This window comes from Bos taurus, chromosome 1, assembly GCF_002263795.3.
Source record: "Bos taurus isolate L1 Dominette 01449 registration number 42190680 breed Hereford chromosome 1, ARS-UCD2.0, whole genome shotgun sequence".
In the NCBI taxonomy this organism is placed as follows: domain Eukaryota; kingdom Metazoa; phylum Chordata; class Mammalia; order Artiodactyla; family Bovidae; genus Bos; species Bos taurus.
In genome coordinates, this window is record NC_037328.1 from 65,180,671 (window position 1) to 65,202,654 (window position 21,984).

A 21,984-nucleotide genomic window follows, 5' to 3' on the forward strand; every position below is an offset into this window, starting at 1 on the left:
CACTAACATCTACATGAGCCAGGTATGCTGGTGAGTCACCAGGAATTTTAAGTTCTCCATCATTTTATTTTTCTCTGTTGCAAATGTTATGCTATAAACTTGGGTCCTTGTCCATAACTGAAAATATTCCTAGTTAGTATAACCCTGAGGGGAACTAGTAGGACATGCTAGCCATAGGATTTGAGAAGAAAAACATTCTTCTTATTCCTGGAATGAGGTAGGGAATGAATGAATGAATGACATATATTAAGTTAATGTTCATTAACAAGCAAACTTCACAACCACAAGTACTGATCTATATCCCTAGATTCAGATAGAAATCAGGACAGTGTAACAGAAGTTAAATACCAAACTAGAACAAACATAGCAATCGAATTAAGGGAAATTTAGTAACATATATCCTTCTTTTCATTAGTTTCCACAGGAATTTGTTTTTGTGAGGGGAGTGTATTTGAACTATAAGTAGATGGTCACATTCTCCAAGTAGTGAAACTTAAGTCAATTAAGCAGTAAAATTTATGTGTGTGTCTGTGTATATAGTCTACCCTGGAGCACAGCCAATTTCAATTCAATTCTGACACTACAAGTGGCCTTATTAGGAAAGCCACAGACAACACTGGGCTGGTCCCCCCTTCAGAACCAAAAGTCAGCACAATTTAGCATACTGAGATTGTGTAGTGGGATTCAGGAACTAGAGGGCAGTTAAGGCACCAGGCATTAAGCAGGACTGAAACATCTGCATTGGCCTCTGCTTCCTTACTGGGTTCACCTTCTCAGGTCACTCGATTTAACCACCGAGGTCAAGGCCAAAGGAGCAGTGCCCTCAGCTGTAACAAGAGCCCTGAACTGATCTAGAGAGAAGGCATGGGGACCCAGGCAGGAACTTCATCAGTTCCTGTTGAGGAAACCCAGGATCTGGTCATGGGCCAGGCAACATGGTGAGAAAGCAAGATGAATTCCAGAAAACAAAATAGTGTCCGTGCAACACTTTCAGACAATGATTTTTGTAAGCCATGAACATTTACGAAGGTCAGAAGGAAGTTTTGTTTTTGTTTTTTTGGTAAGTTCAGCAAAAGCTCAAGTGGCACATTTTGGAATTTCGAGGTCTTTCATTAAAAAAAAAAAAGATTCCTTGCTCAACCCCAAGAGGACCCATCATCCTTCATTTCTTGCCCAGTGTTGTAGAATAGCTACTTTCTAAAGTGGAATAATCAAGTGATTCCTTTCTGTAGAATAAACAGCAGTTGGAATTTCTGGGCATGAAGACTGTTTGGGTGCCACAGGATGTACTGGTTATATTTCAGTCAATGCACACAGGAGGAAGCAAGGGACACAACATGACTTCTGCTTTTACTTGTTCTCTGCTCCCATTCCCTGGCCAGCTTCTCTTTCAAACTCCTCCTCTTTGGGCCATGAGTTAAGAGCTAATCAAATATCCTAACTCCATTAAGTAAATACCGTGACAATCCAACCTAAAACGTCTGCCTTCTTTTATATGGATAGGATTCCAGAGCTGAGTTTGAGAGCTCACCTGCTCTAACCCCCATATTTTATTAATGAGGGGCCCAGTGACTCGCCCAAGTTCACTCCACCAAGGACAGCATAAGGCTCATTACCGGGGTGCCACTGTCAGTCCTGGGTTCGCTCCAGCCCATCTCTGGCCAGTAAATGGAGGCTTACTGGAAGCTGGCTCACATCAGGGATCACTGCAAACCCAGCCACAGCTGCAGCCAGCGCTGCTGATATTTTTTCATCTCTGAACCCCTCAAGACCGCTGAATCCTCATGGTCTCACAAACTCATTCACCTGCTGCTTATATATGCGGCCAGTACCCTGAGACAGTTTAAGGCTAACTAAGAAAATTGGGTGAGGGTGGGGATGAGTGAACAGAGGCAACTGAAGTCAGAGCTGCAGAACTGTGCAGATTGTGCTGCAGAGGCTCACTGCCAAGCAGACACTGTCTAGACTTTAACTGGCCTCTCCAGGGTCGGGGGTGGGGCGGGGAGGACGGGGAGCAAGGCCGGAAAGCCTGCTTGCTTTTTGTTCAGCTAATGCAAACACATGACACAACCTCTGATGGTTCCGGGCTGGGAGTTCACTCTGTCTAAGGCATTTCTTCCTTGGAGCTGGAATTCAGCTGTGGGCTGAGGGAAGTTGTGCTAATCCAGCAGTCAGGGGGAAGCTAGGAATGCTTTTCTCAATTCCTGGGGAATCACAGTTCCCCAACTAGATTGAGTTGGACAAGAGCCAAAAGCAGCACATTTTTGGTTGCAACAGCAAAAGAGACACTGATGTACAGAACAGTCTTATGGACTCTGTGGGAGAGGGAGAGGGTGGGAAGATTTGGGAGAATGACATTGAAACATGTAAAATATCATGTAAGAAACAAGTTGCCAGTCCAGGTTCGATGCACGATACTGGATGCTTGGGGCTAGTGCACTGGGAGGACCCAGAGGGATGGTATGGGGAGGGAGGAGGGAGGAGGGTTCAGGATGGGGAACACATGTATACCTGTGGCGGATTCATTTTGATATTCGGCAAAACTAATACAATTATGTAAAGTTTAAAAATAAAATAAAATTTAAAAAAAAAGAAAACAAAAAGCAAAAGAAAAAAAAAAAACAGATTTTAAAAAAATTTCCATTTATATCATCTTAGGTTATCCATAAGGAAAACCCACAAAAACAAAGAACTGGCTTTTGATGGAGGCCAGTTATGAAAACTTTCTAAGACCCTAAAATGATATTGATTTACAAAATGTATGGAGGAGAAATGGCCACCACAGTCCAATAAGCATCACACATCTGAGAGAAAATGGTGGGTTTGGGTAGCTCTGCACATCAGTTAGAAAAACGGTGACCCTCTGGGAGGTCAGAAAAGCCCCAGGACAGGGCATAGAGACTTGTAAGCAGAGCACAGGGTGGGGTCAGCCCAATTTGCCCCCTTGCCCAGCCACTGTTATGCAGTCGACAGTGTGGACAATCATACCCAGACACTTCGCTGGAGATTTACAGCTCTCTTGCCAATTGGTCTTATTCAATGTGGAATAGTTCTGAATACATCTGAAGGACAAGGACACTGCTATAAAGCATCTCCTGAGTCACTGACCATTATGCAGCAAGCGCTCTGATGGGACATCTACACTTCACTGTGGTTCAAAGAAGCACCTGGACGTGAACCAAGTCGAGGCCATGTCTATGCTGACGTGGCTAGAATGACCATGACCAGGCCTGAAACATTGATCCAGGCACTTGTAGCTGATAGAGTGTGAAATGGTAAATGACAGAGCTTGGGCAGCTGTTTTTGAGTTCAAGTTACCTAGAGAAAAGGTCTTTGCTTTGTTTTCTTTTTTTTTTTTTTTTAAGGTGAGTGATTCAGTCTCATTTATGTTTATTTATTTTTTTTTTTTTTGACATGACTGGTATAGTGTGGCCTTTATTTTTTTTTTTTTTTTCTTCCAATTTTATTTTATTTTTAAACTTTACATAATTGTATTAGTTTTGCCAAATATCAAAATGAATCCGCCACAGGTATACATGCGCTCCCCATCCCGAACCCTCCTCCCTCCTCCCTCCCCATACCATCCCTCTGGGCCGTCCCAGTGCACCAGCCTCAAGCATCCAGCATCATGCATCGAACCTGGACTGGCAACTCGTTTCCTACATGCTATTTTATATGTTTCATTGCCATTCTCCCAAATCTTCCCACCCTCTCCCTCTCCCACAGAGTCCATAAGACTGTTCTATACATCAGTGTCTCTTTAGCTGTCTCGTACACCAGGTTATTGTTACCATCTTTCTAAATTCCATATATATGCGTTAGTATACTGTATTTATGTTTTTCCTTCTGGCTTACTTCACTCTGTACAATAGGCTCCAGTTTCATCCACCTCATTAGAACTGATTCAAATGTATTCTTTTTAATGGCTGAGTAATACTCCATTGTGTGTATGTACCACAGCTTTCCTATCCATTCATCCGCTGATGGACATCTAGGTTGCTTCCATGTCTTGGCTATTATAAACAGTGCTGCGATGAACATTGGGGTACACGTGTCTCTTTCCCTTCTGGTTTCCTCAGTGTGTATGCCCAGCAGTGGGATTGCTGGATCATAAGGCAGTTCTATTTCCAGTCTTTTAAGGAATCTCCACACTGTTCTCCATAGTGGCTGTACTAGTTTGCATTCCCACCAACAGTGTAAGAGGGTTCCCTTTTCTCCACACCCTCTCCAGCATTTATTATTTGTAGACTTTTGGATCGCAGCCATTCTGACTGGTGTGAAATGGTACCTCATAGTGGTTTTGATTTGCATTTCTCTGATAATGAGTGATGTTGAGCATCTTTTCATGTGTTTGTTAGCCATCTGTATGTCTTTTTTGGAGAAATGTCTATTTAGTTCTTTGGCCCATTTTTTGATTGGGTCGTTTATCTTTCTGGAGTTGAGCTGTAGGAGTTGCTTGTATATTTTTGAGATTAGTTGTTTGTCGGTTGCTTCATTTGCTATTATTTTCTCCCATTCTGAAGGCTGTCTTTTCACCTTGCTAATAGTTTCCTTTGATGTGCAGAAGCTTTTAAGGTTAATTAGGTCCCATTTGTTTATTTTTGCTTTTATTTCCAATATTCTGGGAGGTGGGTCATAGAGGATCCTGCTGTGATGTATGTCGGAGAGTGTTTTGCCTATGTTCTCCTCTAGGAGTTTTATAGTTTCTGGTCTTATGTTGAGATCTTTAATCCATTTTGAGTTTATTTTTGTGTATGGTGTTAGAAAGTGGTCCAGTTTCATTCTTTTACAAGTGGTTGACCAGATTTCCCAGCACCACTTGTTAAAGAGGTTGTCTTTAATCCATTGTATATTCTTGCCTCCTTTGTCGAAGATAAGGTGTCCATATGTGCGTGGATTTATCTCTGGGCTTTCTATTTTATTCCATTGATCAATATTTCTGTCTTTGTGCCAGTACCATACTGTCTTGATAACTGTGGCTTTGTAGTAGAGCCTGAAGTCAGGTAGGTTGATTCCTCCAGTTCCATTCTTCTTTCTCAAGATCGCTTTGGCTATTCGAGGTTTTTTGTATTTCCATACAAATTGTGAAATTATTTGTTCTAGCTCTGTGAGGAATACTGTTGGTAGCTTGATAGGGATTGCGTTGAATCTATAAATTGCTTTGGGTAGTATACTCATTTTCACTATATTGATTCTTCCAATCCATGAACATGGTATATTTCTCCATCTATTAGTGTCCTCTTTGATTTCTTTCACCAGTGTTTTATAGTTTTCTATATATAGGTCTTTAGTTTCTTTAGGTAGATATATTCCTAAGTATTTTATTCTTTCCGTTGCAATGGTGAATGGAATTGTTTCCTTAATTTCTCTTTCTGTTTTCTCATTATTAGTGTATAGGAATGCAAGGGATTTCTGTGTGTTGATTTTATATCCTGCAACTTTACTGTAGTCATTGATTATTTCTAGTAATTTTCTGGTGGACTCTTTAGGGTTTTCTATGTAGAGGATCATGTCATCTGCAAATAGTGAGAGTTTTACTTCTTCTTTTCCAATTTGGATTCCTTTTATTTCTTTTTCTGCTCTGATTGCTGTGGCCAAAACTTCCAAAACTATGTTGAAACTGTAATCAAAAATCTTCCAGCAAACAAAAGCCCCGGTCCAGACGGCTTCACAGCTGAATTCTACCAAAAATTTAGAGAAGAGCTAACACCTATCCTGCTCAAACTCTTCCAGAAAATTGCAGAGGAAGGTAAACTTCCAAACTCATTCTATGAGGCCACCATCACCCTAATACCAAAACCTGACAAAGATCCCACAAAAAAAGAAAACTACAGGCCAATATCACTGATGAACATAGATGCAAAAATCCTTAACAAAATTCTAGCAATCAGAATCCAACAACACATTAAAAAGATCATACACCATGATCAAGTGGGCTTTATCCCAGGGATGCAAGGATTCTTCAATATCCGCAAATCAATCAATGTAATACACCACATTAACAAATTGAAAAATAAAAACCATATGATTATCTCAATAGATGCAGAGAAAGCCTTTGACAAAATTCAACATCCATTTATGATAAAAACTCTCCAGAAAGCAGGAATAGAAGGAACATACCTCAACATAATAAAAGCTATATATGACAAACCCACAGCAAACATTATTCTCAATGGTGAAAAGTTGAAAGCATTTCCTCTAAAGTCAGGAACAAGACAAGGGTGCCCACTTTCACCATTACTATTCAACATAGTTTTGCTTTGTTTTCAAAGTCACTTTCATAAATAAAACTAAGACGACCTTAAGCACACTTGAACACAGAGTATTTGCATTGAGAATTGAAGTCCTGGATTTGTATCCTGGCTTTACTATTTATTTACTAGGTGGCTGATTTGGAGTAACTAACTGAATCCTCTGAGCTACGGTTTCTTCTCTGATAAATGAAGAGTATAGTAACAGCATCATCATGTTGTGAGCATTAAATAAGGCTCTTTGTGTCTCCCTGCTGTTGTCTGGCTAACAGCACTCATATTTGGGGCTCAGCTTGGGGACACACCCTCTCTGAGGCCTTCCTGCAACCCCCAGTGATGGGTTAGGTTGTCAGCCCTGTCCTAGCACTTACCACAGTGTGTCACCCTGTCAGCCTCCCCTACTAGCCTGCAAGCTCCTTGGAGACAGGTCTGTGTCTTAGTCACCAGCACTAACTCAAGAGTGCCATAGAGAACAGGCTTGTGATACTTTCTACTTGCCTTCCTTGAGTTTACTCGGAGAAATGTTACTTTGTCCCAGATGGATGAAGCAAAATAATGCATCAAGATTGTGTGCGGTTTTCTTTCTGTATGAGATGTGAGCCTGGTGCTCTGTGCATGTTTTGGCAGCTCCTAAGGCAGCCCAAACACTCCACGATGACCTCTCTGTTATGGTGGATGAAGGAGATGAGAAAGAAGAGGAAAGACAAGAAAGGAGGGGAAAAGATGAAGTGAGCAACACAGGGAGCAATAAAGAGACAGGCTCCGGGGCCTGGGAACCGGCAACCACGTGAAGCTGCAGTCAGGGCTGGCTGCCAGACACAGCAGTGCCCAGCAGAGGATTCAAGTTTGTGTGCAAAACACTGCAGCGCTGCCTTGGTTCCCAAACAGACAAATCAGCCTGCTCCAGCAACACTGCCTACCCTGTCTTTGAGAGAAGGTATTTATTTTTCAAACAGTGAAGGCAAAGGGTTCTATTTTCTAAACCCCAAATTTAGCATCTGGCCTGGGAACAGGCTGTGCTATGGGGACTACACCAAGAACATATGTAAATGACAAATCCCACAAAAAACGGAAGATATCTGGTGGCCACCTCCATATGTCAGAAGGTGGGACACAGGAAAACAACTGGATCTGCAAAAATTCCACAGGAGTTTTATTACCTCTTTTTTTTGCCTTTTCTCGCTCTTCTTCCCTTTCCAGTTCTCTGCCTTATTCACTGTCTTCAGAGAGAACCTGTGCTGGCTTACACAGCTCACTGCCTGCGCAAAGGAGGTTGATGAGTCCTTAACTCTTTTCTCAGAGGAATGATAGAACCGTGGCTCTACAGAGGACATGCTGGAAGTCTGAAGGCAAGACTGGCTAAGTCTAAGTGGAGGCAGGGTTCTGATATGAACTCTGGGTGACAAAGCATCCACTGAAATAAATGCTCTAGTTGTCTTTTAAAAGGTGATCCTTAATCCCTGGAAAGAGTAAAGGAGGCAAGGGGAATTCTGCCAGCCATGAGCACATGCGAGTATGCAAACACACACACACACAACACACACATACACAGCTGTGAAGTTCTTTCAATAAGTAGAGATGCCACAAGGTTGATAATAATAGCTAACTATTTACTGCACTCTATGTGCCAAACCACTCTTCTAATTGGTTTACATGGAACAGCTGGATTCTCACAGCTAACTTATGGGGTGAATACTCCATATTAAGCCCATTTTATAGATGAGGAAAGAGAGCCAGAAGGTCAAGTAACTTCCCCAGGTTCACAGAGCTAATAAGGCCTAGGATTTAAACTCAGGTAATATAGCTTCAGGGTTCCCCAAGGGGTGCTAGTGGTAAAGAACCCACCTGCCAATGCAGGAGATGGAAGAGAGGTGGGTTCCATCCCTGGGTCCAGAAGATCCCTTGGAGGAGGGCATGGCAACCCACTCCATTATTCTTGCCTGGAGAATCCCCATGGACAGAGGAGCCTCACAGGCTACAGTCCAAAGGGTCGCAAACAGTCGGACACTACTGAAACGACTTAGCAGAGCACAGTACAATATAGCCTCAAAGCCTGAGTGCTACACCATTATGCTATACTTCCCCTCAAGGATAAATCAGTAAACAGAGTAATAACCTGAGCTAGGGCACAGGCGGTACAAATGGAGACAATACCTTGTGAATGTCAATGTGTAAACTGAGAATTCTCTCATTGAAATCATGAGTCAAAAACATTCTGGGAAGGGGCACTTCAGTTTTGCAAATGTTTGGCGTTGACTGTGTGCTATGAGGAGAAGGCTTTTCTATCTAATTGATTGACTGGCAGGAGAGATGGCCATTTTACAAATGAGGAAAGTGAGCTCAGGGAGGTTAAGTAACTTGCTCATGGTTTCACAGCTCAGCAAGGCCAGAATTCAAACCCGGTTCATTACCTCAAAGCGCTTGCTCTTAACTGAAGCTGCAAGTCAGAGATATTAATTAGGTGGCTTTAAAATGGTAATATCAGCAAGAAAGGGGAAGAGCAGGACTTCTAAGTCAAGGACTCTTTCATTATTTTATAAGGTTCTTTTCAATCACAAGGAGTTTTGTAACAGGATCCACATAAAAGATAAAACTTGAAAACACCCAGATACAAGAACCAGAGAAGAGAATGAAGAAAGGAGCTCAGTGGAAGGCTCAAGTGACAGGAAAATGGGAAATAAAAGCACCAGCCCTCAAGCAACAGACAATTTCAGATGAAGTTCCACACAAAAAGCTGCCACCTACTGGATAGACTGGTCAAGCGGGCTAGGTGAACAAGCTGAAAATGGCCCCAGCAGCTCTGCTGGAGCCTCTTAAATTCTGAGAAGGCATCCATCCCACAGCTGCATTGCAAAGACTTCTGCACCAGCAGCAGGAGACGAGGAAGGAGGCGGTGTGGCTCCCTAATGGCCAGGTCCATTTGAGCTGTACAGTAGCTATGGTGGTAGCAGCTACTTCAGAATAGGGACCAAAATGGTATTGCTTTTTAGTTCCACACTATTCTTAATAGAAGCATATGTGCAGACTGACTGGCATAATGCCTGGCACTGCTGTAGGAGATCAATAAATTATATTCATTTACTATCATTGAAGGGCAGAATGACAGACTGTGAGGAAAAAGGCAAATTTTGACTCAGACTCAGGATTTTATCCTTGAATACAATAAAAGGTAGAAAACAGAGACATTTTCCCCACCTCAAGCCAATTCAAGCCAATATCCCATGCCACACACATTATAAACCGTGCGTGCATCATATCAGGCTTTTGCCATGTGTCACATGACTTGTTTTGGCAACAGCTTAGTTGGTCATATATAGTGTCTGGGATTATACAGGAAACATTTTAAAGGTCATAAATTCAGACAATCCTGGGAACAGCTTACTGGTGATGGCTTCCAAATGAGCATATAAAAAGTCTGTGAAGAGATTACATGGAAATTCTCCAACCATAGCAGAAAATGCAGATTTACAGGATATATTTTGTACTCCAACTACCCAAAGAGCTTTCCATTAGCATGTTCTTGCCAGGCGGCTGTTATCTATGACAACAGCAGTTCTTAGAGCCTTAGCAAGAGCAACTATTTATTCCACCAGAAGAGCCAAGACAACTCTCATATTTTTGTTGATGGCCAATGTTAAAAAGTTTGCCTTAGGTTTTAAGATGCTCGGATTCATCTAAAGAACTCAGAAGCTTGAGCTAGGAACAAACTTACTGTTTTCCTGACATTTTCATCCATTTCATTTGCAACCCTAGGTCTATCACCCCATGTCGTCTTTGTTTCACATAGTCCCTAACTCTGCCTTCTAAATCATCTTAATTCTGGCTAAAGACATAGCGCTATCTGGACTGACTTCCAAATTGGATTGACTTTTCCAACAGAAAAAGCAAGTATCTTTTTATCTCACACACAGACTAATGGATTGCTAGTGGCTACCTAGAGCACTGGGGCTTCCCTGGTGGCTCAGTGGTTAAGAATCTGCCTGCCAAGGCAAGAGATGCAGGAAATGCGGGTCTGATCCCTGGGTCAGGAAGATCCTCTGGAGGAGAAAATGGCAACCCACTCCAGTATTCTTGCCTGGAAAAATCCCATGGACAGAGGAACCTGGCCGGCTACAGTCCATGTAGTCACAAAGAGTCTGACAGGACAGAGAGACTGAGCACGCACACGTACACTGCATTCCTGAGAAGGATTTTCTAACTTTCTCCAGCCTCAGAAGGGAGAATTCTATGATTGATTAGCAAGGTCTGTCGTAGGTAAGGGAGAAGGTAGTGGTGACACACACATCATGTTTGTTTCATCTCTGCAGGCGATCTATCCTACTGTTGCTCTGCTTAGTCTCCCAGTTGTGTTGGATTCTTTGTGACCCCGTGGACTGTAGCCTGCCAGGCTCCTCTGTCCGTGGGGATTTTCCAGGCAAGAATACTGGAGTGGGTTACCATGCCCTCCTCCAGGGGATCTACCCAACCCAGGGACTGAATCCAGATTTCCCACACTGCAGGCGGATACTTTACTGTCTGAACCACTAGGGAAGCCCCTTATCCTAGTGTTGGGAGGTACTAATTTTCATTACCTGTAGGGTCTAGTATGCACATCACATACATCTGTTAACTGACTGATAATTTCTCTAAAAGGAGGGATGAAAGGCTAGTTTAAGTTTAGGTGGTAGAAGTACAGGCAACTTTATTCTTTGCTCTAGTTTTTTCTATATTCCTGAGCTTCTTATTAACATATTTCTGTATTTTATCAGAAAATAATACTACTTTTTTATTTAAATAAAATAGGATGTATTAGGAGGATAAATTCCTCTTGGAAAATGTGAGATGTCACAAGAATCCTCATGATGGCTTTTAAGACATTTTGTTATCAGTTCAGTTCAGTTGCTCAGTCGTGTCCGACTCTTTGCGACCACTTAAATCGCAGCACGCCAGGCCTCCCTGTCCATCACCATCTCCCGCAGTTCACTCAAACTCACGTCCATCAAGTCGGTGATGCCATCAGCCATCTCATCCTCTGTTGTCCCCTTTTCCTCCGGCCCCCAATCCCTCCCAGTATCAGATTCTTTTCCAGTGAGTCAACTTTTCGCATGAGGTGGCCAAAGTACTTGAGTTTCAGCTTTAGCATCATCATTCCTTCCAAAGAACACCCAGGGTACTTCTCTATAAATTTTTACATAGGTGTGAGCATAGAGCATTGGAGTGGGAATTGTTCTGCTTTTTAATTTAAATCACAATAATCTGCTAGAGCCTTAAATTTTTGTAAACATAACTTTTACTGGCATATATTGCTGTTAACTCTTAACTCTTCTCTTATAGTAGGTTTAAAGTTTTTAGCTTTCAGAATTAATGTGATAGGCATCTTATGTGGAGTCCCTTTAAAAACAATACTGGCCAGGGCAAAGTAGTCAAGGGAATTACTTGAGTTTCTATCCTTGGTTTAGTTTCTCAATGTAGATTATATTGAGCCCTGGAATATCTATTGGCAAAACAGTCAAGTCAGCTCCCCCAAAGCCTATACAAAGTTTGCTAAAATGAATTCATGTCAACAAAGACTGTATTCAACTGTGTTTGTTATGTTTTTGTAGCTAACAAGGAAAACAATTTCCTATTGAAAGCACTGTTACCTGTCAGTTAAAATGTTTAATATCCAAATCTCATATGGAGAGGGTTCGTTTACCTTTTCATTAATTATTAAAGGTACATTTAATTCATTGTTAAAACATGAATTAAAACTTGCCAAAAAACTTGTTAGTAGGGCCAGACATTAAGAGATTGGACTAAAAAAAAAAAAAAGAGAGATTGGACTAATTAAATGATAATGATCATCAAGTGATGAAATGTAACCTTGATCATATCTATTCCTCACTTTTTTCATTGTAACTGTTTCCACACACCCCGCATTTATGGCCTCCTTACTGCATCAATTCCCTCAGTCTTGATTGGATAGTGGCTACATGTGTATATTCATATGTAAAATTCTTCAAGTGATACATTAAAAATGTGTGCACTGTATTAATGTAAAGGAACTTTAAAAATCAAGGTATGTCCTCTGTTAATGTAAAAAAAAAAGCAATAATAATAATAGTGAAGATACTTGTTCATCAGGTAGTAATAATCTTACGTATTTTAGCTGCCATCGTTTAAATCTCCTGGCGCACCATTAGATTGTAAGCAACCTGAGGTCAGAGACCATGTCCTGTACTTCATCCACGACTCTGCCCTGTGTAGGGCATGCTCAGCCTTCAGCAGGGAATACTGCCTGATGGGCACCGGGAAGGCAAGGTCTGCGCTGTTGATGACTCACTCCTAGAGAAAGCATCCCACACCAAAGTCACGCGTGACAGAAGATGGCACCTTAAGAGAAAAGTATACATTTGACCTGCAGGACATCAGTCACCTAGCTTAAAAATGAACCCATCTAAAGATAAGTTGTTTTTTAATCCTATAATATCTGGTGTCCTTAAGCTAATACTATTTGTGGCTACTAGAAATTTCTGTCTGGATGTCCATTTATTTAAAAGGAGTAGGAAGAAGACACCATGACATTTTCAATTCTCTGTGTGTGACCACTGGCATTTACAGATCATCCTTTACTTTCTCTGTTCTCCTGGAAACATGTATCTTCTTGCCTCACTGAATTTGAAGACTTTATTTCCTTCTTCAAGATATTACATTCATAGCAGCCATGCCCCCACCTCACAGCTCCTCCCAAACTTGTTCCTCTGAGCTTGAGAATGGACCCCTGCTTTCTGTTTTCCAATCCAGAGACTTCTATGGGAATTGTGACATGTTCCTTCTAAAGATGTTTTCAGTATCCAAGGCTTCAATTTGCAGGGTGCTTGTCCCTCTGTTTTGGCTATTCAGCAGAGTCCCTGCTATATTTTAACATCCCATTTTCTAACAATGACCTCCAGAATCACAGCAAGGAGTTTCTTTGCCAAAGGATAAACAAACAAGAGATTATTTTAGTGGTCAATATACAAGATAGATATCAAAATCCTAGCTTTTCCTGTAGAAGATGTGGGGAAAATCAAGGGAAAATGGGGGGGAAAAAGTCATACCTTGGCCCACCTGAATCCACTATTAGAATAATTCTCAAGAATATAAGGGAGATCTCACATTGGCCAATAATACCCCTGCTGCTGCTAAGTCACGTCAGTCATGTCCAACTCTGTGCGACCCCATAGATGGCAGCCCACCAGGCTCCCCCATCCCTGGGATTCTCCAGGCAAGAACACTGGAGTGGGTTGCCATTTCCTTCTCCAATGCATGAAAGTGAAAGTGAAGTCGCTCAGTCGCATCCGACTCATCGAGACCCCATGGACTGCAGCCTACCAGGCTCCTCTGTCCATGGGAGTTTCCAGGCAAGAGTACTGGAGTGGGGTACCATTGCCTTCTCCAAACAATACCCCTAGTGGTTGATTAACTGTATGTTGATAATAGGGTATGAAGGAGGTAAGAAATCTGGCTTCAGAGGAACAATGCACTAATAATCTTCTTGCCTATCTGTACAATTGTTGTTATTCTTGTCACTATTACCTTAAGCGATGCACTCACAGTTCACGGGTTAAGCATCCCCTCCCTGGAATAAGTGTTCTGATTTGTGAATCAGTCACCTGTACTTGTGACTTATCATGTGACCTGTGAATTTATAGACCTGGAATGTTGGAAATCAGAGTGCCAGCAGACATAACCACCAGCAGAGAGTGGAGTGTGCTTGGGCACTTGCCAAGGCTGCCTTCTGGAAGCAGGCAGTTGAGCCACAGGGTCCCCTCCAGCCTATGGTGTTGGACTCAGACCCACCCACTAAGACTCCAGGGCACAAGCACTAATACCTGACTTCTCAACCTTTCCCAGCCTCTACTATCCACACTTCCCAGTGAATTGTAGTAATTCTCACTGGGAGAGGGGGTGGTGAGGGAGAGTGCTCTGTGCTGCCACTCCCCAGTCCTCATCCATAGCAGACACTAATATATCAAGAGACATGGCTCATCAGGAGACATGTGCCAACACCCCCTTTAAGAAGACTCTAATGAGCACATGGGAGTGAGCTCAGCTGAATGGGATGGAATTTTGATGGAGGCTGCCTGAAGTATTGAGACAGAAAGACAGAGAGGAAGCAATCAAAAAAGCAACCCTGAGGTGCCAATAAGAGACCATGGAAAACATTCAAAACAGAACACTTTGTTTAACGAGATTTGCTAATAGTTTCTTGAATCCAACCAAACAGGATTTTTACAGACTGACACTGATAATCAAGACAACTACCTTTTCTCAAGCTTGGCACTTGACTTCTTCAAATATCAACATAATTTGTTGTACAATCACATGCTTTAAAAATATGCCGAATTGAATCCTTGTGCTTATACTAAATCAAAAAGGAGCAAGAAAACTCTTTGTTTTTTAAATTTCATTTTAAAAGCTCAACAATATTTGTACAATTTTAGCCCTAAAGACTACTAAAGTGGATGTCAATAAAGACAGTAAATTATTTGGCTTTGTTTGCTATATGTTATTATAGCTAACAAGGAAAAAAATTTCTACTGCAAGCACCATTAACTACATGATAAAATGCTGAAAGTAATATCTAAACTGCTAACGCTAATTTATCTTTTCATTAATAATTTAAGGTATGTTATTATTAAAACGTGGATTAAAGACTTGCCAAATGTTACCAGGTCCAGACACCAAGAGATTGTACTCATTAAAAAATAATCCTTAATAATCTGGGGTCATGAAATGAAACCTACATCATACCTGCTCTTCACATACCTTGAGTTCACAGCCTTCTTTCTGCACCACTCCTTTCCTCAGTTTTCATGGCTCAGCACTTCTTGATTTTGCCTCTCTGCCCTCAGATTTTGCCTTGGGAATTCTGTGAGAGTATTTTCTGCTCTTCCACCTCAAGCAGGAAATTGCTGCTGAGGGAACTTCCTATGAGGGCTAAGCTTTTCCCCTGCAATGCACTGGGGGGAGGGGGTGTAGTACAAACAGCTTCTGAGAATAGATCCCAGACCTTGGGCTACACAGCCTTGTGACAAGTGAACCTATGGCCTCCTCACTCCTCACACTTGCATTCCAGTTCACAGAGCGATTTCACACACTAGCTGGCAATTCCTAAACCTGCAGTAAAACAAATCAGGGATTCTCCTCAACCATCAATGGACTGTGGCTTTTGCCTTTTGAGGGCAACAGCAGGGATGCCAGGGTGTTCCTTAGCTAGGACTAAATCAGCCAGTGAAGAAGGGTCCTCCCTCAAACTCAAACCCTGGAAAACAAAATGCATGAGAAACTGATCTGGAGTTCAAGATGAGCTCTGCCAGTGGAAAGAGCTGGGTTCAGATCCTTCTTCAGAACTAACTAGCTGTGTGTGACCCTGGGCAGGTTACCTAATCTCCTGGAACCCGTTTCTTTCCCTGTAAAATGTGGATAACAAAAGTGACCCTACAAGGTTCTGGGAAGCTTTAAATAAAATGATGTATGCAGCCCAACCAAGGTCTGCTTTATGCCAAGAAGTACATGGCAAATATGAAGTCCTTGTGGGAGGGAGTGGTTAAAAGCCTGGGGTGTGATGCCAGACTGTCTTCAAATCTCACTTCTACCATTTAACAATTTAGGACTCTAGATGAATAATGTGACCTTTCTGACTTAGTCTCCCCATCATTCAAATGAAGTTTTATTACAACACAAGTAGATATCCAAAAGAATTAGCTCTTTTTAATTTAATATAGTATTAGTTGCTCAGTCGTGTCCGACTCTTTCTGACCCCATGGACTATAGCCTGCCAGGCTTCTCTGTCTATGGGATTCCCCAGGCCAGAATACTGGAGTGGGTTGCCATTTCCTTCTCCAGGGACTCTTCCCAAACCAGGAATCGAACCCAGGTCTTCTGCACAGTAGGCAGAATCTTCACTGTGTGAGCTTCCAGAGAAGCCTGACTTTTAATTTCATTGTGAGTAAAAACAGCTCCTATTTCCAGATCAACCAACAATGTAGTAGTGAATTAAATGAGAGTTCAGTATAATGTGCATATTTTTTTAAATCGTGAAGACCTTGCAGGCTTTTATGACTTTTCTGGGCAGAAAAGCTGTGATGCTAAGGGTGGGGCTAAACTGTAATATGAAGAAAAAAATTCAAAGAGGGAGAATAACCACCCACCAGGGAACTATTTCTTTTGTAATGTACATTCCATTTCTTCTCCCTCATGCTTTTTAATTCCTTCCACATTTCCTGCCATAATTATCAAATGTTTGGTTTCTGACCTCACTTTTCTGGAGACTAGAGCCCAGGGAACTTAGAATTGTTTATTTTCTGTCCATAAACCTTTGAGTTAATGGAGGGGCTTGTGAGTGAAGGGTTTGTTGGTTTGTTTGTAGTGTTTCAGGAAGGTCACTGGAGTTGAAAAGAAAACATTACCCCAAAAGCGCTGAAATACTTTGACTGGAAACGCGGAGCCCTCAAAGAGCTGAGCAACGGATTGCTCATACTTGCGCAATGCCCAGTTTAGGAAAAAAACTGAGATTTTTAAAAGGCCGTTATTTGGCTCTGATAGTAACACAAAGTCCCAGGGCACTTTACAAAGAAAGAAAAAAAAATCAGAGAATCATAATCTTACTCTATAAAAGAGAAAAAAAAAAAAAAATATATATATATATCCCGCCCTAAAAGAAGAATCTCTTGAGCTCCTCGGACCGCCCCCCATCCCCCAGGAGACAGACTCGGAAGGGAGAAGGCTCCAACTATTCTCAGATTCCTCTCAAGTGAAGGAAAGAACTCGAGCGCCTTTTTGAACTCGGCTCCTGCTCGTGTCGCCGCCTCTGTCCCAATCGGCCCTGCTCGTCCTCACTCCCCCTCCCCACTCTCCCTCCATATTAGCCTTGGTGGGGCTCCAGCTTACGGCCCAAACTACTTTTCCTGATTTTTCAGGTTTAAGTTTCCTAAGTAGCATTTCTGCTCCGAGCGCCCCCTCACCCGGCGGATGGAAACTCCCAGTCCGACCCGGGGAGAGCATCCCCGGGGACGCACGCACCGCCCGCGCCACGCGCAGACCCCAGTAGCCCCGGCGCCCGAGTTCGGACCGGCTCAGAGGCTCACCTACCTCGGCGTGGACCCAGGCGACCGCCACCAGCGCGAGCGCAAGCCAGCGTCTCCACATCTGCGGAAGAGAGAAGAGCCAGACTGAAGGCTCCGGGCCCCGTGCCGACCCCGGAAACTTCCTCGGGTCCCGGCCGCTCGCCCCCTCCGCCCGGCCACCGTCGGCCGCTCAGAGGGGTCGCACCAGTGCGCTCGGCTTCGCGCCACGCACCCCACTCTCACCATGGTCCCGTCCCGGTCTCCGGAGGGCGCGGGGCAGGCGGCTGCAGCGAGCTCTAAGGGAAGGTGGGAGCTTCGCGGATCGCCAGCCTCAGAGGAAATCCGACCTGGGCTCGCCGCCCCTTAAGACCCCTCCTTCCCGACAGCCTGCCCCCCAGCTCCTCCCCATTCTCCTCCCCCTTCTGCAGCAGCGGCCCCAGCGGCTCAGGCTCCGCTCCCTCCTCCCAATCCCTAGCTACCTCGAGCCCGCGAGCGTCCGAGCGCTGCTGAGCCCCTTTTCCCACCAGGCCCCTAGTTTAGCACCTTTCTGACTCCCAGGACGTGGAGAGAGAGTCGGGGGGTTGTCCTGGGGGGGCCCTGCAACAAAGCGAGTGTGGGAAGGGGGAGCCTAAACCCCACCCCCGGGAGGGGCCGGTGGCTTGCGGCAGCTCGGGCTGGCTGCGGGCACGGGCTGGCTGCGGCGGTGGCCAGGTGGGGGGGTGCTGGGGAGGACCCCGGCTCTGACGGGCGGCAGGAACCTGGAGGGAAAAAACCCTGCGGCGTGGGGAGCTGGAGTCGCCCCCTACAGCTGATAGAGGGACTCCTGCAGCCCGTGGTCCGAGGCGTCACTGTCGCCAGAGCATGAGGAAGGGAACTCAGGGCCCAGAAGACACAGGCCAGCCTGAAGAAAGCTGCTTTGGGTCCAGCTGTGGATTTCCTGGGGGGCGGGACAGGGGAGGGAGGTGGAAGCCATCCTCCTCTGCTGACAAGATCCTGATTCCAACCTTTTGCCAGCCGCCTCATCCTGCCCTTCCCTTCAGTCCAGGAGCGACCCGTGTCCCCTTGCTCTCCTCCCAGCTTCACCTGTGTCCCTATTCCCATCCCTGTCATCCCGAGTCCTCTCCATGTTCATGCTTCACATCTCCACCGCTACCCAGAGGCTTTCAAATGTGTGCTGCCTCTTTGTCGATGTTGACTCCCCAAAATGCTTCCAACCCTAACTTCTTTCCTAGCCTGTGCCTGGTGTCCTTGGTGCCAAGAACAAGTCCACTTGAGACCTCAGATTTAAGGTGCCCAAGGCTGAGACCTGGACGTTCGTTGGAAGGGCTGATGTTGAAGCTGAAACTCCAATAGTTTTGCCACCTGATGCGAAGAGCTGACTCATTGGAAAAGACCCTGATGCTGGGAAAGATTGAGGGCAGGAAGGGAAGGGGACGACGAGGATGAGATGGTTGGATGGCATCAACGACTCGATGGACATGGGTTTGGGTGGACTCCGGGAGTTGGTGATGGACAGGGAGGCCTGGCATGCTGTGGTTTATGGGGTCGCAAAGAGTCGGACATGACTGAGCAACTGAACTGAACTGAACTGAAGGCTGAGACCCACTTCTCACCAGCTCTGGGCGTGCTCATCTACGTTTTTCTGAGTGGTGCCTGAAAAAGGTATCTCCACTTCTCAGACCCCAGTTGTGACCATATCCTGGCACTTTCCCCTTGATCTCTCCTGTTTGTCCTTTCACCCCAGTTCACATTTCCACTTCCCTGGACCAGACCTTCATCCTTCCTCACTCAGGAATTCTAGAAACCACTTCTGGTTGCCCTTCAGCTCCTGGTTTTCCTCCCCTGGCCTTCACTGCAGCCCATTGATAATAAGGCAATGGATATTGCCATATAGAGATATCTATATAAGCAATAGAGATATCTACATAAACACTGTCTTCCTCATGCTCTTTCCCTGCTCAGAAACTTGAGCACTCTTCCCACATCAAAAGCAAAACTCTTTCTTGTAAGTCATCCATCTAACCTTACAAGCTACTTATAATAGGGCTTCCCAGATGGTGCTAGTGGTAAAGAACTTGACTGCCAATGCAGGAGACACAAGAGACGGGGGTTTGATCCCTGGGTCCAGAAGGTCCCCTGGAGGAGGGCATGGCAAGCACTCGCGTATTCTTGCCTGGATAATCCCATGAATACTCACAAAAGCTACTTATATGTTCTCTACTCAAATCAGGCCGTCTTCTCATTGTTCTCTGAACTTGTCATATTCATTCTTTTACCATGATTTGTTGAATGCATACTGTTGCAGTCTTAGGGGTCTTCAGATAACACCCACAAGGCCCATCCAAGTTCAAAATCCATCGAGATAGCTGCAGGAGTCAGACTAGTGGAAAACAAAATGTCAGCTTTGTCCCTGGGAAAATCTGGAATGGTAGCCATGGCTTTTAGATCCGCAGGGATAAAGACCGCTTTGTACTTCAGTCCAGAATGAACATATCCCATAATGGAGATGTGGGTTTGATCCCTGGGTTGGAAAAATTCCCCTGAGAAGGAAACAGCAACCCACTCCAGTATTCTTGCCTGGGAAACCCCGTTGACAGAGGAACCTGGTGGGCTACAGCCCATGGGGTGTCAAAGAGTCGGACACAACTTAGTAGACTAAACAACAACAACAAACAACACCAGTCACAAGCAGAGTTGGAAAGTCTGCTTGTAAAAGCTGACTGTAGTTTTGCAACTTCTGGAAAAGCAGAAAATACATGCTTCCTGGGTTAGGCCTGCTTTCCAAACTTGAGGGTTCAGAAGGACACAATGCCAGTTCTTCCTTCAAGCTCACTAGACAGGCAGTGTACTCCTGCTTCCTCCTCGTGGAAACAGACGTAGGGAATAGACACCCCCGACCCAGTAGTTACCCTGTCCCCATCTCTGTGCTTGGACTGAAGGGCACTATGTTGCCCTCTAATAACTCACAGTACTTTTCATCCCCGTATATGCACTGTACTCCCTCAGAATCTGGCAGGGTGTCCTCTCCACCTTCCTCCTTTTGTCTATTAAAATTCTGTCTTTTTCTTTTCTCTTTTTCTTCAGGATCCAAGTCAGGTTTCATTGCTTTTTCTAGCATCTTTTCTGGCAATAAACTGACATAGTGGAAAGCACGTGAGGTCTAAGGTCAAATGAACCTGGCTTTCAATATTACATGGACAGACCATGGGGTCACAGAGTCAGACTCGACAGTTTCTAGTGTCTAGTACACTTTCAGTATTATTACCACCTTATACCAGCTGTGTGACTTTGTCAAATTACTTGAGCTCCCTGAACCTAGATTTCTGCGTCTGACAAATGGCAGTAATAATGCCTTGCAGAGGCTTGTGGAATTTAAATATGGTGACTTAGAGTAATGCCAGGCAGGTAATAGACCTCTATAAATGGTTCAGTTCAGTTCAGATGCTCAGTCGTGTCTGACTCTTTGCGACCCCATGAATTGCAGCACACCAGGCCTCCCTGTCCATCACCAACTTCTGGAGTTCACCCAACCCCATGTCCATCGAGTCCGTGATGCCATTCAGCCATCTCATCCTCTGTCGTCCCCTTCTTCTCCTGCCCCCAATCCCTCCCAGCATCAGAGTCTTTTCCAATGAGTCAATTCTTTGCATCAGGTGGCCACAGTATTGGAGTTTCAGCTTCAACATCAGTCCTTCCAATGAATATCCAGGACTGATCTCCTTTAGGATGGACTGGTTGGATCTCCTTGCAGTCCAAGGGACTCTCAAGAGTCTTCTCCAACACCACAGTTCAAAAGCATCAATTCTTCGGTGCTCAGCCTTCTTCACAGTCCAACTCTCACATCCATACATGACCATATGGAAAAACCACAGCCTTGACTAGATGGACCTTTGCTGGCAAAGTAATATCTCTGCTTTTCAATATGCTATCTAGGTTGGTCACAACTTTTCTTCCAAGGAGTAAGCGTCTTTTAATTTCATGGCTGCAATCACCATCTGCAGTGATTTTGGAGCCCCCCAAAAATAAAGTCTGACACTGTTTCCACTGTTTCCTCATCTATTTCCCATGAAGTTATGGGACCAGATGCCATGATCCTCGTTTTCTGAATGTTGAGCTTTAAGCCAACTTTTTCACTCTCCTCTTTCACCTTCATCAAGAGGCTTTTTAGTTCCTCTTCACTTTCTGCCATAAGGGTGGTGTCATCTGCATATCTGAGGTTATTGATATTTCTCCCGGCAATCTTGATTCCAGCTTGTGTTTCTTCCAGTCCAGCGTTTCTCATGATGTACTCTGCATATAAGTTAAATAAGCAGGGTGACAATATACAGCCTTGATAGATATAAATGGTAGCTGTTATTATTTTGTTGATGTGCTCTGCTTATGAATTGCAATTATTATATGCCAGGTACCAACTACAAGAACCAGGTCTTACTTTATTTAACTATCACAACAAACTGAAAAGTATTTTTTAATTGCTTCCACTTTCCAAGTAAGGAAACTGAAACTCAGAAAAATTGGGGTACTTTTCTGAGGTTAATAGTTGATTATATAGGGGCTTCCCAGGTGGCACAGTGGTAAAGTATCCACCTGCCAATGCAGAAGACTCAAGAGATGAGGGTTATATCCCAGGGTCAGGAAGATCCCCTGGAGGAGGGCATGGCAGC

The 21,984-nt window shown here is 44.1% G+C and overlaps 1 protein-coding gene across 1 annotated transcript in view; it reads right to left on the bottom strand.

Moving 5' to 3' along the window:
• FSTL1 (follistatin like 1) overlaps positions 1–17,645 on the bottom strand; it is a 59,794-nt gene extending 42,149 nt beyond the window's left edge. Inside the window, exons 1-2 of the mRNA NM_001017950.2 lie at positions 17,564–17,645; positions 17,346–17,402 (exon numbers count right to left, since the gene is read on the bottom strand). Of these exons, the coding sequence (NP_001017950.1) occupies positions 17,346–17,402; positions 17,564–17,566 (60 nt within the window). The 5' untranslated portion in view covers positions 17,567–17,645. The remainder of the gene's footprint in view (positions 1–17,345; positions 17,403–17,563) is intronic.
• Between the last annotated feature and the right edge of the window lie 4,339 nt (positions 17,646–21,984).